The 15,496-nt window shown below is 47.2% G+C and overlaps 1 protein-coding gene across 1 annotated transcript; it reads right to left on the bottom strand.

Moving 5' to 3' along the window:
- Positions 1–9,745: 9,745 nt before the first annotated feature.
- Positions 9,746–15,428, bottom strand: LOC144170267 (large ribosomal subunit protein eL36). Its single transcript, XM_077699953.1, has 4 exons — positions 15,365–15,428; positions 15,030–15,124; positions 14,824–14,958; positions 9,746–9,884 (listed from the first exon to the last, which is right to left on the bottom strand). The coding sequence occupies exons 2-4, from the start codon at positions 15,120–15,122 to the stop codon at positions 9,780–9,782; spliced, it is 333 nt and encodes a 110-aa protein (XP_077556079.1). The 5' UTR covers positions 15,123–15,124; positions 15,365–15,428; the 3' UTR covers positions 9,746–9,779.
- Between the last annotated feature and the right edge of the window lie 68 nt (positions 15,429–15,496).

The following is a 15,496-nucleotide window of genomic DNA, read 5'->3' as shown; positions in this document are numbered from 1 at the left end:
ATTACCATTTAATGGATATATAACTTTCCTTCTTTCATCTGCTGAACCATGCAGTGTCTTCGTGATGTTGTTTGCGATGTTCATGTGTGATCTCCCATGCACTGAAAAATATTTGTTCAATATGTATTTAGGTACAGGCACTAAATTGTCCCTGATCCCTTAGTATATGCATTGGAACAATGTTGTACGCAGGATTTAATTTCTATCGGGTTAAGGGAGTAGGCAGGTACACATAAAAAATCACAAGCCATTCCGCTGAGTGAAAGTGAACGACTGGCGAAGCTTTATAGCACACTACATAGACAGCAAATTTTGTTTCTCTTCAGCATTGACGACAATAATCCCTAAGAAGGACACATTCACGCACACACTTTTATTTTGACTCTACTGGTCTTGAAAAATGGTTCGTATTGATAAATAATCTACTCGAGATGCATGTCCACGTGATGAGACGTACAAGCTTGAGGTCTAAATCATGTTTCGATCTTAAAATGATGTTTATTATTAAATAATCTGCTCAAAATACATACCCAAGGGGTGAGGTGTATAAACTTGAGGTTTAAATCATGTTTTCGAACGGCGCGCGACTTTGGGCGTGAACGCGGGCTATCCGCACACGCACAACGGGAACTTCATTTCCAACGCAAGTGGAACCTCGGGCGGGAGTATAGTAGTTGTCCGACATATGAAGCCCTAGCTGCATGTAAGAGAACTATATATATATATATATATATATATATATATATATATATATATATATATATATATATATATATATATATTGGGCTTAGTGGTTATGATACTTGCTTTAGAAAACATGTGTGAGTTCTATTCCCCAAGCTTACGATGTGGCTAAATCATTTTCAAATCTGTGCTGTGCAGTACATGCGCAGTGGTAGCGTCAGTGTACACATTGCGGCAGACACTCGCTGATAAAACGTTCTACTTCCTGCAATACTGCTGACAGCTGTCGTAAAACGGCTTCACCTCCGTATTAGTGTTAATGCAGTGAAGCACGCTTTACAGACGAGTTTCCTCCGCGGTACGTTGTCATGAAGTCAATGTCAATATGCTTGCTTCACCTCTGGTCTGGGTCACAAAGCAAGATATAAAGAGGAGCGCCGACTGTGGCCCAGAAAAAAATCATTTGCTCGGGCCGATAATGTCCGCGCGCCGCCGGCAGCCCAGCTTTCCATTTGCTCTCTTCCTCCTTCGTTCGCCCTCTCGTCGCTGTGCCTCTTTACATGGCTCTTCCCTTCTTCGCTCTCCCCAGAGGCGTCTTTTCTGTCACAGCGACGTCTGTCTTCTGCCTGTCCTACTATGCAGGAGGCATGTGTGCACGCGTGGAGTTTAAACAACCGTGCGCAGCCGCAATAGACGGCGCAGATAATCGCACGCCACCGCATACATGGCGATCGCTTATTCCCTATCAGGGAGCGTTTATTCTGACATTATGAAGACCCACTAAACATATTGTACTAACCCAGCAGATGTAAGACGCAACTGAACGACGACGACTTCAGAAGCACCAAAGAATGAGCAAGAGTAATATGGAACGCCACAACATACAGTCTAGCGTGATTCTGCTTACGACAAATCGATGCAGCGCAAAAATTACCCTCTTTTGTTGTCCCGCTCTCCGGCCGCGTGCCTAATTATTTATGCTGCTTCTGCGCACGAACAACGCTTACAAGGGTCGCCCGGAGTCTCCATAGGCACACGACAATGATACACACATTTCTGTGCCAATGACTGACTTTGACGGCTGCCCTGTTGTATTAGGTATACAAAAACACTGTCAGCTTGATAACGCACCCAAGAATATCAAACGCAGTCTTCATTGTAACTCATGCCGCAACTTACCGCCCGATGTTCACTGTCGCTCTACGGTCGTGTTATCTCGCCGATAACGCCGCAGACTCCAAATAAAAGGCTGCGATTTGTATGGCTGCATTTTTGGGCCTACCAGGGTTCTCGGCGTTTTTTTTTTTTTTTTTTTCTTTAAGCGGCTGACCAGCAAAACAACCCGCTCGTTTAACCTTTCCTTTTGGCGAGTCATCACCACAGAGATATAGGGTCCGGACGAATTCAAATATCGAGAAATGAAGGCTTGTGAAAAGACCGCACTGTCAGGGCATTGATCTTGAGCAGATTGCTACATCGCGGGCAGTCGCGGGTGATGTTATCGCGTTTGTTATTTTCTGATGAGCGTGTGAGTGCCGGTCCGTGTTCTAGGCACACTCTGTTTTGGACGTAAGTTGGAGAACTGCGAGAAAGCTGCGGGAACTTTTATAATCGCTGTTGATCAGAACCAGTTGCTCCTTTCGCTTTTTGTAAAACCTGTTAAAACACAGCAGAATTGGTATTCACAAATTTACAAAACGGAGTCGCATTTTCGGCAAGCACTGCGCAAAAGGTAGTGTTTGTATAGCAGCCATATGTCTATATGTGGTCTCTACATTTTGTTTTCCCGCCATCTAAACCAATCATTAACGTATCATTGCCGTACGACCACTCAATTACTTCGGGTCCGGGTTACCCAGAAGGTGCTGTCGAACAAGTTAATCAAGCCGTGCGAAGGAGGAGCGCAATGAACGCGAAGCGGCGCCAACGCAGGCCCAAAGCACTCCATTCCCAAAACTACCGTCGCCGAAGCAGACGACAAAAGCCGACGGAATGCGTTCCGCCAACGCGCCCGCCGGCGCACGGGGAACACCGGCCGCTTAGCCCGCGGCCCATTCGCTGCTGTTTAACCTACATTGTGCTCCGCGAAGGATGGACATTAAGGAGCCGCCGGAGAGAGCGAAGTCGGCGTTCCTGTTTATCTTGCTCCGTGGTCTGGGTACTGCCAGAGTCCTCTAATGCTTGAAAGACTGCATAGACCTGAAAAGTTGCCGCGTGAGTAAAGGATCACTTCATGTCAATCCTCTGAGGATTGGTGCCCAACTATCTCTGATTTTTACGAAATAAAACTGTGGCGTTTACCAGTATGAAGAAGAGTACGTTTTCAGAATATTGTTTGCTCGAAAGGCATTTTAATTTGAAGGAACCTCCGTCGAGTGTGACCTGTTCGCGAGCCTGACCCCGCTAGACGAAACAACGCCGACACGGAAGAAACATAAACACTCACGAAACACTCCAAACAGAAACACTCACGACAGTAATCGATTTCGTAGGCCGTACACGCTCACCGCCGGTGGCTTCCAACTTGCTGCTCCCATTGTGGCTGCCCACGGCCGTCGGACTTTACTGTCGCACTCCCCCCGCTTCACTCGGGGGAATAATTTTGATGCCAAACTCTAGCTGAGCGCATGTCCAGGGATTGATGCCCACCACACACGTGTCCGTTGCGCGCTCACTGTGCATTACACAAGCGCGCACGGGGCAAATGACACGTAGGGGGCTGACGTCCCTGCCTGTGTTCATGGTGCGCTCACTGCAGTCACCACCACGCACGGGGCACACACTACGAAGGCGGTGCGTCCCTTCAAATTCCATTGAATTTTGTTTTAATTTCGCAAGGATTATTGTAAAACATAGCAGCAGAAATGAAAAATTCTGCAAATGTCGTGTACGCGCACTGTCCGAAGCCGGCGCGCCAGGTGTGAACTTGGTAGTTGGTGCGAGAAGAATGGGGGAAAAGGAAAGGTTCGTCTTGAGTGAAAATGATACGCGGAGGTAGCGTTGTAAGCCGGGTCAAGATGGGTGAAAAGGGAGGTGGGGGAACCCGAGTCATTCAGAACAGCCTGTCTTGACAAAAAAGGAACGCCCGGAAGTGTAGTTCTCGAGCGGCTGTGTGTGTGTGTGTGTGTGTGTGTGTTGTGAGTGCGTGCGTGCGTGTGTGTGTGTGTGAGAGAGAGAGAGAGAGAGAGAGAGAGAGAGAGAGAGAGAGAGAGAGAGAGAGAGAGAGAGAGAGAGAGAGAGAGAGAGAGAAGTCTTTAATGGTACTGTTGAGGTTAAAAGGCACCTAGCTTGCTACACCAGATGTATTAAAAAATGAAATCGATGAAGAGATGATGAAATGACTGTAATGAAGATGATGCGCTCATTAATAGAGTCCTGTTTAAAGAGTCTGATCAAGTCCTGTGCTTCGCAGGAAAGACAATAGAGCTTTTGTCGCTCGAGATGCTCGTTTGGAGTTCGACCAAGGGCCTAGCACGTCACTTGGAGTTAGTCCTCTAGAAAGCGGACGACCCAAGGACACTAAAAGGGACGTTCTAGCTGCTCTATACCGCGTACACTCACATAATACGTGGTTCAAGTCCTCGCGCACGTCACAAAGAGTGCACCTGTTTCATCTTGAATTGAAAATAACTTGTGTAAGCGACATTTAGCCGCACGCGGTGAAGAACTGCTTCGTCATGCTTGGAAAGTCCGTCAGGCATCCTAAAGGTCCCGTGCGGATCTATGGAGTGAAGCGGCGGCAGTGAGAGCTGCCTCGTTCACCTCAAGGCCTGAGTGCTCTGGGGTCCAGACTATGGTGATCTTGTATATCTTCCTGTAGAGTTTGGAGGAGTTGGAGAGCCCTGCACGGCGCTTGTACAGCTTGATAAGGTCGCCGAGCGCATTGGGAATCCGAGGTTATGGTAAGGTATGGTTGGCGGCAGTGAGTTGTTACGAGTTTTTACGAGCTGTTACGAGGATCCTCAGGGTATTTCCTCATGAGGCAGCAGACCCGGGGCCTTACGGTGACCTTAGTGCATATGTCTAGGGGTTGGTGTGACTCAGATGCCCGGTGGGAGAAGCTACGTGGTGTCGCCATGGCTTGGGGCTGGTCACCGATTATTCGAAGTACTCTTCCGCCTGCAGATGTGATGTTAGACCCTGCTCTAGTTGCGAGACTATTCATGAAGGCCCACTTGAAGTAATTTTTGGTGCAAGTGTAGGCTTGTATTCCGAGAGCGGGATTTCAGGCATGGCGTATACTATTAGCCAACCACGCTTAATTGTGTTGATCTTGAGGTTTCAGGGTAATGTATCATGCGCAAGACTGCTGAGAAGCGGAGCTTGGACAATTTGGCATGTGTCGATTACCTGGACGCCGTACTTTTTACCTCGTATTCATCGTACTTTTGACCTCATATTCGTCGTATTTCAGCAGTCTGGGCGCAGTTTCGACGTCCCGTACGTCGTCTTCACCATATAGTTTCTTCATAAAAAAACTGTGGTCTTCACTGCAAAGCACTCTCAAGTGTCGACGCAGACCTCATCACGCCCCAAGCGTCACACCAGCGTGCTTTCCCAGCTGACTGATTGCATTTTGCGTTGGCAGGGTGGTCTGTTTGTGCCTTGGCTTTCCCTTGACCAGCTTCAAATGTTCTGAAGTTTCGGAGCTCATGAAAAGCGTAACGTGTTAGCATAAGCGTGCGCAGAGTTCTCGATTAGGGGGGGGGGGGGGGGGGGGCAAAGTCTTAGCGCTGCGCCCCCCCCCCCCATTTCTGAGCAGAAATTTTTAATTTCATGTGTTACATCGGCAAGGTATGGGGCAAATCTGGCGCCCCCCTTCAGATAATTAGGGAAAGCGGCCGCCCCCCCCCCCCCCCCCCCCCCCCCCCTGTGCGCACGCCTATGCGTGTTAGGCAGGGTATTCTGCCCAAATTCCCTTCTAGTCCCAAAGCAGTGCCTTTAGTGCAAGGTTGTTACGACTCCCAGCAGTCTTCCTCTCGTGATGCTTCTAAAGAGGAGGCTTCTAAAACTTTGGATGGGGCTTACCTGCAACACCTAGGCCTCCAAAATCTCGCGCACCTTCCATCAGTTATATTTCACAGCATGGATGCAAAGGAATACAGAGTGCACCGGTATATGTAGTTCTATTTATGTCGCATGGTAAACTTCTGGCCAGTGGGCAGCGTACCCCGAAAAGGCACTGGACGCTCGATGCACATTGAGTCGCGGGTAGCTTTATAAAGAAATGAGATCGGACTATCCTATCTTGGATGTGCCAGGGATGCCTATCGGACATCTGCAGTGTTTTTCGAAGGGGTCATGGTACTTCACGGCGAACACAATTCGTACTTCGCGGAACAAGCACCCGTCGTACACTACTTCCAAGTTTGTTGTTCAGAAAGGTTGCACTGTGCTGGCCAAAGGTGCCCACAAGCCAGTCAACCACCTGGCGCTTTCACCCACAGAACCCTGTTGAGAATCACAACATGAACGCAGCGCCGATCCCTTAGACAGAAGGCTTTTCCTTTCTGGTGAGAACAGCACCTGGCAAGTGTTTGCTATTGAAAGGCCCAAAACAAAACATGCTGTTACTCAAGGCTTTTTAGGGTGTACTGGAGCATACTTTTTGAAACTAAATACTTCGTACACAGCCAATGAAAAGCAAACACTTGCGTAAAAAATTTCATCTCCTTGGGCTGATCAACATTATACATTTGATATCAAAATAAAGTGCACTAACTTCAATGATACATCCTCATACAGCAAAAGCTCAACTCCAGCCCTTTAAAAATACAGATTACAAATATAAATTACATGCATAATAAATCAATCGCCATTTTTTCCAAACCTTGTACCCCCCCCCCCCCCCGACTCTACTTCGAGCAATGTTCTATAATTGCACTACATTGATTTGAATTTCTTGCCGAGAAAGGCTACGCATTCACCGGCAATGCCAATATTAAAAAAATTACGACCACCTCCCCTCGCGGGAACCCTGGTGTGATGCGACGCTGAAGGGGGTTCATTGGCGTTGCATCAAGCAATCGTCGGGTACGGCAAGAGAGCAAGCGCAAGCGCGGACGACCGTCGGCTGAGAGACCGGCCGGAGCGCGGCACTCCGCTTCTATGCGCAGCGCGCCCGAAGGAGAGGAGATCACGGAGAGAGAGAGTACTGCACATGCGCACAGTGCGCAGCCGCGCGCAGCGCGCCCGCAGATGCTTGGAGAGAGTGTTCGCTATCGGAAACAGGGCCGCCGGCAAGAGATGCTCCTCTCAGCGTCGCATCTAAACACGTTTTCAGGGTCAAGGTGGAAACTACGCCCAGGGCCAAAAGGTCCTGCTGCAGAGCAGCACCATCCCAGCTGCTCTCTTGACTGGTATTCTGTCCTCTGAATTCTGAAGACAGGACTTTGAACCACACAGTTGATCTGCATGCATACTGCAAGCGAACACAACTTTTGGTGCACTTTAGAGTTTCATACTGGGCAGAGAGGACACCTATGAAACAACAAACTGTCGTCCGTGTTGCACATCAATGAAACAGTGTAAAAAATAGCGAGTCTTATTACACCAACACTTCACCGCGAACTTGGAAACAGCTGGCGCTTCTTAGCGACCATCAAAGGTGGAAGTGAGCTTGAGCCTTTCGGAGCAGCTCAGGGAGCAGGAATAATGCAGTTTTGGAGCTGCTTTGGAGCAATAAAAGGGGACTTTTGTAGCAGTTTAGGAGGATCAAGAGAAGAGTTAAGGAGCAGAATTCTAGAGTCAAACATCCTTTACTTACATTTTTTTTTAATTTCTTGTAAACAAAGAAATGGCGCCAATCCACCCTGTGAAGGTTGCTTGAAGGCAAAGCTGCAGACCACAGCCACAAGGTTTACCCATGCGACGTCATTTGAATTCACACACATGGCTCTTCGAGTGAAACCAGAGACAAGTGAAATGCACTTAACCACACACTTTATTGCATCAAAGAGACATTCTTTGCTAAGGTTAAATCATTCCATGATCCATGCATAGCGGTTGGTTGGTTTGTATTGGTGAATCACGACTGGAAACTTGTAAAATTAAAGGAAGCTCAAACACGGTGTTAGACGATCTCACTTCTCCGTTACTGCCACCGCCGTCGGAGGCGACGAGACCGGACGGCAGACAGAGGAGTAGCGAGAGGCCGCAAGGCGCAAGGCCGCTACACGTGCCGTGGGCGAAGCGCACAGCGCACGAGGTTGCTTGATGCAATCACGTGGCATTCAGCTAGAACGCAGGGTGTAATCCCGCAGATGGGATCGGTTAGTGCACCGTCGGTCTCCCCCGTGTCCATGTGGGCTCGTAGCTCAATCACCAAGGCACCGGGCTCTCGCTCAGTTTCTCCATTCGTTCCTGGTTCGATTCCTAACAATGGGGGCAACTTCTTTTTATTTGTTCGCGAGTTTTCTGTTGACACCAACGGTCGCGATATAACCCTTGGAGGGTTGAGGTAAAAATGGAGCCGCGGTGGCGTAGAGGTAGAGCATCCGCCTGACAACCTCTTATGAATACGCCAATTACCCACGGCCCTCAGTATCCAGTGGCTGCGAAGCAACTGACCACGGCGGCGGTCAGACCTGTGACGCAGCAGAGGGTGTAGAGGTAAAAAGCTTCGCTTTAAAAAATAAAATTCCCTCAACATCGATTAATACGGAGTTGACCACTTTTACAATGAGTTATAAAATATATAATTTGAACATAACAGCTGACAGAGCAATAACAGTGAAAACTAGGGAAAAGTGATGCCTCAAAAAGCTAGGTACATTTAACTACACCTCATAGAAATGCAAAAGCATACGTTCCCGATATTACAACAGACAACAAATGGCGTCTTGCACCTAAGCTGCTAAAAGTTCACCTTCGTTCTACACTAAGGGACTTTTTTTGAAACAAAAAACTAAGAGAAAACTAAGAGATACAAAAAAAAAATATAAGAGCAAACTAAGTATAATTTGATGCACTGCATAGCTAGGCCAGGCAAGACTTCAGCGAAATTTAAAATGTTCTTATTCGCAAACCACCAGAAAAAAATGCCCATGTATTACCCATTGAATTGTCAGCATGCTTCTTTCTATACATATAAAATACCGGGCAACTGTCAGGTTTACTCAAATAAGGAACAGATCAGTGTTTATCAACCTATTTTGAGAGCATGAAAAGTTTATAAACGTTTTTCGGGGAGTAAACAGCGGGCTTACAGGAGGCAGGAAAGCGGAAATGCCCTGCCCCCCCCCCAATTTTCTCCACTCAGAAAAAGCACAGCAGTAGGGCAAGACACAATTACCACACTGATTACTAGCGGACAGCTGCTGTACCTGCACTCTTGGTTACGATTCTCATATCCTGCTCAACACAGCATAGCAGCATCTAACCTCTGGATCTTCTGAATGGCACGTGCACTCGCTCCTGACAAGACAAAAAGGCAAGGGACCCACTAAACAGTAAAGCTAATTTATTTTTTTTGCCTTTGACAATAAGTAGGAACATTGCCACGACTGCTGGTTACGATGCATGCATGCAGCGCACTGAAGCTCCACATAGGAGCAAAGTTGGCACATTGCCCCCACACGAAGTCCTGCGAAGCCCTGTGGACACGCACCGTCCCGCCACGTGGAGAGAAGGAAATTATGGCAAGTGATTCTGAAGCTCCACATAGGAGCAAAGTTTGCACATTGCCCCCACACGAAGTCCTGCGAAGCCCTGTGGACACGCACCGTCCCGCCACGTGGAGAGAAGGAAATTATGGCAAGTGATTCAGAGCCTTGGTCTTTTAGGGGGTACGCCGGAGCACGTTACCAGAGTGACAGTTCAACCAATTAGTCTACTACTCCCTGCTCTATGCAACTGGCACTAAACATGTTTTCCCACATTTTGCAAAACCGCGCGCTCAAGCAGTTTCGGCGCAATAGTGCCTTTTGGAGCAGGATGACACAGATAGGCGCAGCACTTCCACCCCTGGACCATGCAACATTTCTGCCTGAACAGCTTCACCACCACTGCAAGGGAGTGGAGATTCAACTGTCATGCCCCCCAAGAAGACACACACGCCTGCTTTTCTGTGTGACGGTTTATTGGTCGGGATGGGTCTACTTGTGCTCAGTCTTCTCCTTGTGGGCCTGTGCCTTCCTCTGGGCAAGCAGAACGTTGCTCAGCTCGTCACGCTTCCTCTTGCCACGCAGGTGGGTGCCCAGCTGGGTGGAGGAAGAACAGGTCACCCAAGATTACCTCTGGCGGGCATCGTAAAAACTACTTTGTCCAAGCCACACACACACACACACAAAAGTCTGCACTACTTGTCAGCATGTCAAGAACAAAACGGAAAAGGTAATGTGGGGCAAGACTACAGCTGCAGTACCAAGAAACCCATGCTATTTAACTTGAGGCAATATGAGACCGCAGAAACTATTAGTTCATCTGGTTCTTTTACGATTAGTCGTGACGACTTCATTATCCCGTGCAGTAGTGACGGGCAGCACATGCCACTACCAGGCTGTAGGAACTAAGCTGGAGGATATTTATATTTATGCTTGGCAGAAACAGTGTCCAGATTTAACTCATGTCACGAGTGTACCGCAAAATAAAAAAGTAAAAAAGAAAAAAAAAGCAATCTTTGTGGCTTCATGTGCTACCATTGAGTAGGAGTCCACAAGATGGGAATTTCACGTTGACAAATTATTTTTACCAGACATCTCATTGCAAATATATAGGGAAATAAAGAGGGAGCCCATCATCGGACATGGTTATTCTGGAAGAAATTTTCTGGGGTCCTCAATACACCATATGCACCACCACTTTGCAGCAATACGGAGCTGCAGGAAGTGGTACTCCATGCTTCTGGTGGTAAAGACATGACAGCTTGATATCAGCGGTTTTCGTGCTTGACGCTTGCCATTGAAGATGTTCATTTGGGCTACATACACATGGTCCCACAGTGGTTCGAGCCACGTGCTTGTCCTGTAGAATCACAAATATGACACCGCCACATTCAAAACCAGTAATTTATCCCAGCTTCACTACCCAACTCCACATTTGCTAGAGATTTTGACAAAGCCTGACAAAGTGAGGGTGCCCGATTAACAGCACATCCGCTTTTATATGCAGCCATGGTACAGCGTGCATCCTATAATGCTGATGTCTGGCATGGAGTGGCTCTTGTAATCAAGACCAGGCCTAGTCCACAGGTTAATATACTCGGTTACAACTCAAGAACGGCACCACCTCATGTAGTGTATCACTCTGCCAAAGCGCCAGACCCGTGACACCAGTGCGCGCACATTTTGAAAGGAGTTTGCTATGAATGCGTGATATCGTCTGCCTTGTCTCGCGCAGTTTGTTTGTCATCACTGGAGTCGTTTATAAGCATATTAGGTCAAAAAATCACGGGAACGGCTCATGCCATGTTCAAAATATTCCCAGTAACGCCCTACTTGCGCTGCGCGGAGAAACATCCGGCTACGGTGATAAGGCACAGCGGCAACTTCCGGTGCCGTTCTTAAGTTGTCACCGAGTACAGTAGCGTCACGTCCAGCGACAGAAAAAGTCGAACAACAGTAGAATTGAATTTTTTGACGTGTGAGACAGTGAACCTTGCTACTGGGCTAACACGAACTTGCAGAACAGTAAAACTCTGTGCCGCTACTGATGTTGAGTAAACAAACATTTTCCCGTTTGTGCCACAGAAGCCTGGATTTTCACGAGCTGCTTTTAATAAGTAGAAACAACCTCCACAGCAAGTACCGTATTTTCCGGTGTACAAATCTCGTTTTTTTCCTGAAATTTTCATTTGCGCATCTTATCCACGGGTGCGACTTATGTATGGAATAAATTTGGTACATGGTGGCCGCGTGATGTCAGCGCACGTTAAAGGAGCCATGAAGACAAAATACAAGTTTGGTTTATTAGAAAGAGTGCTTAGTCCCGATAACAATGACACCACTATCATCGCAATCTTCGAATGAATAACAGAGATATTAAAGAAAACGTGTGAAGCAGTCGCGACACCCTAGCCAATTTTCTGCAACTTTTCTATGATGTCACGGAACCTTGTTTCTGCGATTGGCGGCCGCCTGACCTGTCGCGACGACACATGACTGGACCTCATGGGGCCTCAGTTCCACTTGCATGCTAACGTGCAGTTAACGCACTGAAAATTGTGTTTCATTGTTGGCCCGTATGACGTCATTCTTGCTCATAACACGTCACTGTGGCACAAAATTTGAAAGTTTTTAAATACTTTTTGCTTTTTTTTTCATTGAAAAAACATCTTTTGTGGCTGTAATCGAGCTGAGTGAGATACTGAATCCTAGTTCTTTCAAATTAAACGAAGTATTTTTCTCTTCATGGCTCCTTGAAGAGACAGCTCTATGGTGTATATGAATGAATTATTTGTTAGAGAGTCTGAGGAAGAAAGGCTTCGATGGTTTTGCCTAAATGCCGTCAGTAAGTACATGCTATCTGTGTGTATCAATAAACCATTTTTGAGAAGTTAGTTCTGTCTAGACTTTGGACGGTAGATGCACGTGTCTAGCACTGCTTACCGGGGGATGCGTTCAGAGGCGGCGGCCGCCGCAACCATGTTCTTTTGCCACACTTTCTAACAAACTGATCCTCTGAGTTTTCATGATTAACAAGTGCGTCTTATATATACCGGTGCGACTTATATACGTTTATTTTTTCGGAAAAACTCGTTTTGTGGGGGGTGCGACTTATTGACCGGAAAATACGGTACAGTGCGCTTCAGGCTAGTCTAGGGCAAGCGAGCGTGCGGCTTCCGAGCATGCAGGTGGCATCTGCTGATAGTGGCTGGGTTGGAGATAGCTTGCTATTGCGCGTGTGTGGATCTCGGACACACTCAGGTCGGTCGTCTTATAGCATGGGCCCCTCAAACTGAGATGCCACGCCCCGCAAGGGGCGCTTTTATTCTGCAGTGCCAATCGTAGGCAGGGGCACGGGGTAAAGGCGTAATTTGATGCGATGCATAAGGTTGAACGGAAGCGCTGCAGTGCGTTCTTGTTGCGTGCTTTTTGTTTACTAAACGTGAGATTCAGAAGGTTAGCGCAGGTCGTTTTGTAGTACAGTTGAACCTCGTTATAAGAGACACTGATGTAAGAGACAAATGGTTATAAGAGACATTATTCACCCACATGGTTGGCTGCCCTATCTTTCCCATTAAATCGACCTCTTTTATAACAGACATTGGATGTAGATGATTGGTTATAAGGGACAAGTCATCCTTGAACTTTAATCAATAATCTCGCTTGTAACCGACGTTTTAACTTCACATGCAGTGCCACCAGTCACTAATTGCAGTTGCTTCCATCCTGGAAACACAGGTGGACGACAGACGCCTGCAGTCGCTATTTATTATTTATTATAACTTCAGCAAACACAAAGTGGTTCAGTCAGCTATGAAATGACGATGAGAAGCCCTGCCAATGGAAATGCAACTTACAGAAACGGTTGAACCTTACTGCCATCCATTGGATGGAACACGATCGCACATGCGGGCTCTCCCACTCGCGTAGCTCCCAATCAAGAAGCATCGCAGATGTTGAATCCTGCAAGCGTAATGAATAGCCTGAGCACACAGCGGAAGAAGCTGTACGCTCTGGCTATTTATCAGGCTTGTGAACTCAACATCTACGATTCACCTTCCACAAACATGGAAAGAAAAAAAAGCTAGTAGAATTGGTTGTAAAAAACAGTGTAAATACAGTCATGAAGCAAACAAAGGTTCAGAACTGTTTCATAAATTCTGGGGGCCAAACATAAATTAGAATGAATCTTTTTGTTTTCTTTTGAGCTTAATTTAGTCATACGGTGCCCACATTGAACCAGGGTCTGATCAGTTAGCGAAAACATGGTTCCCTGCTTATAAGAGACATCTCGTATAAGAGACAGAAACTGCTCCCCGGTACGTGTCTCTTATAAAGGGGTTCAACTGTATTGCATAACCGCCTGCTGGGTTAGCGCACCGTGTCGAACGACGTGTGTATCTGTCCTGTCAACGCTCACAGCTGCCACTGTGAAAGACAAGTGCCCCTCGAGGGTGGCGGCGTCTGCAAATTTGAGCAGCACATGCAAAACGACGACCGGCCTTACCCTGTCCGAGGTCGGCGCATGCGCAATGGCAAGCAGTCTCCAACCCAGCCGCTATCAGCAGATGTCGCCAGCACGCTCCCAAGCCGCGCGCTAGCTTGCCCCAGACAAGCCTGACGTGCACTGTACTTTTGTTGAAGATCGAAACCTCACAAAATTAACATAATGGAAGTTTCTCACACTACCATTCTGCAAGACTAAGGCCCCACACGACCTGCACCCTAATTTTGCACTTCAGGCAGCAAGAAAATTTCAACCATGTTCTAGCTGAAAGGGTCAAAGAAATTTAGTCATACTATAGTAAACAGCCAACAAAAGCACCAAGTCTAGCAAAACAGCATTACTGTTTGCTCCCAACACAGCAAATACGGGAGGGTTGCACCACGGCCCCATAGTGCCATCACGCTGTGGACTGCCCAGTGCCATTTCATCTTCCGTACCTAATCCTGACTGCCCCGTTCCCTTTCACTTGTCCCGCTTTACCGACTTCGCACTGTTCATCTCGCATAAATGTAGCCTGAGACCACTTAAAACCACTGTCTCAATCTAAAAATAAGAATATTTAAATAAGCGCTCTCAGTACCCAAGCTTTTTCACACTGAGAAATTGTTCCCGATGAACGAACCACACAAGAGAAAGTCATTCTGATGAAATCACTTCGTAGTGCGCTGTGCCGAGATGTTTGCCTGTTCCAATCAGGAAAATAACAGGACAAAGCAGGGCACCATAAAATAAACGACTGACATGTCCATGCGTGTTTCTTTGACCTAGACTACGTGAAGGGCTAAAGAACCGCGAATGATATTTCTTCAGTGCATTGTAAAGTGTACTTGTAGCCTGAGCTCTGCAGTATGCAAGGCATATGCGTTAGAAAAGTAACGCGTAGGCCATTTCGTAGCAGGCAACCGTTTAAAGGCACAGTTTAGTTTGGAAGTGCCAGTGCGTGCAACAATCACATGCAGCTACCACACTAATACAGGTCACATACTCCATTCAGTGTTCAGGGTCTGCTGGTATCGCGTCAAAACTCACCCTTTTCTTGATGAACTTGAGGGCACGCTTATCCTTCGACACCTTCAGCAGCTCCATCGCTCTCCGCTCGAAGGGTGCGAAGCCGCAGACTTCCCGAATGAGGTCGCGGACGAACTTCGTGTGCTTTGACAAGGCCTGTGGAATACGAGATGGCATTAGTGCACGCAACGAATCACCGGCAAGAGGCATCAAAAAATATTACTTACGCCCTTCCGCCGCGACGGCCTAGGCTTGGATTCATTTTTCGTGACCCTGTGGCCTTTCTCGAGGCCAACAGCCAATTTGTAGTGTAATCCCATTGCTGTAAAATAGACACGCACGAAAAAGATCAGTGCCAAGTAGCACCACGGACCGTAAACAGAAGTGCTACAGGATGGTTTGATGCCGATATGCCCGCGGTGGAACTGTTCTCACTGATATAATAACATTTGATCACAAACATCTACACCCAAGACGGACAGTATCTTATAGTTTTCAGTCATTAATTTTCCAATTCGACAGGATTAACACAGATTTTTCGCTAAAGCAATAACACACTTGCCTGCTTCCCTTAATGGCGGCAGCCGAAAAGAACGATGGGAAGGGCGAAAGTCGATTCATCAAGCTGATTGCCGCCGCAGTGTTTGTAAAACATATTGTATGTTTAGTAACGCCTATTTACACATACTTTGTT

Source organism: Haemaphysalis longicornis, unplaced genomic scaffold (assembly GCF_048455015.1).
Source record: "Haemaphysalis longicornis isolate Haplotype H1 unplaced genomic scaffold, Haemaphysalis longicornis Haplotype H1 scaffold_2, whole genome shotgun sequence".
NCBI classification, from domain to species: Eukaryota; Metazoa; Arthropoda; class Arachnida; order Ixodida; family Ixodidae; genus Haemaphysalis; species Haemaphysalis longicornis.
This window is presented reverse-complemented; position numbering and strand designations above follow the sequence as displayed.

Coding starts and splice junctions, on each gene's coding strand:
- LOC144170267 (XM_077699953.1), bottom strand. CDS start 15,122: ATGGGATTACACTACAAATTGGCTGTTGGCCTCGAGAAAGGCCACAGG. Junction 14,959..15,029: donor GGCCGTCGCGGCGGAAGGGC/GTAAGTAATATT, acceptor CGTATTCCACAG/GCCTTGTCAAAGCACACGAA. Junction 9,885..14,823: donor TCAAGTTCATCAAGAAAAGG/GTGAGTTTTGAC, acceptor TCCTCCACCCAG/CTGGGCACCCACCTGCGTGG.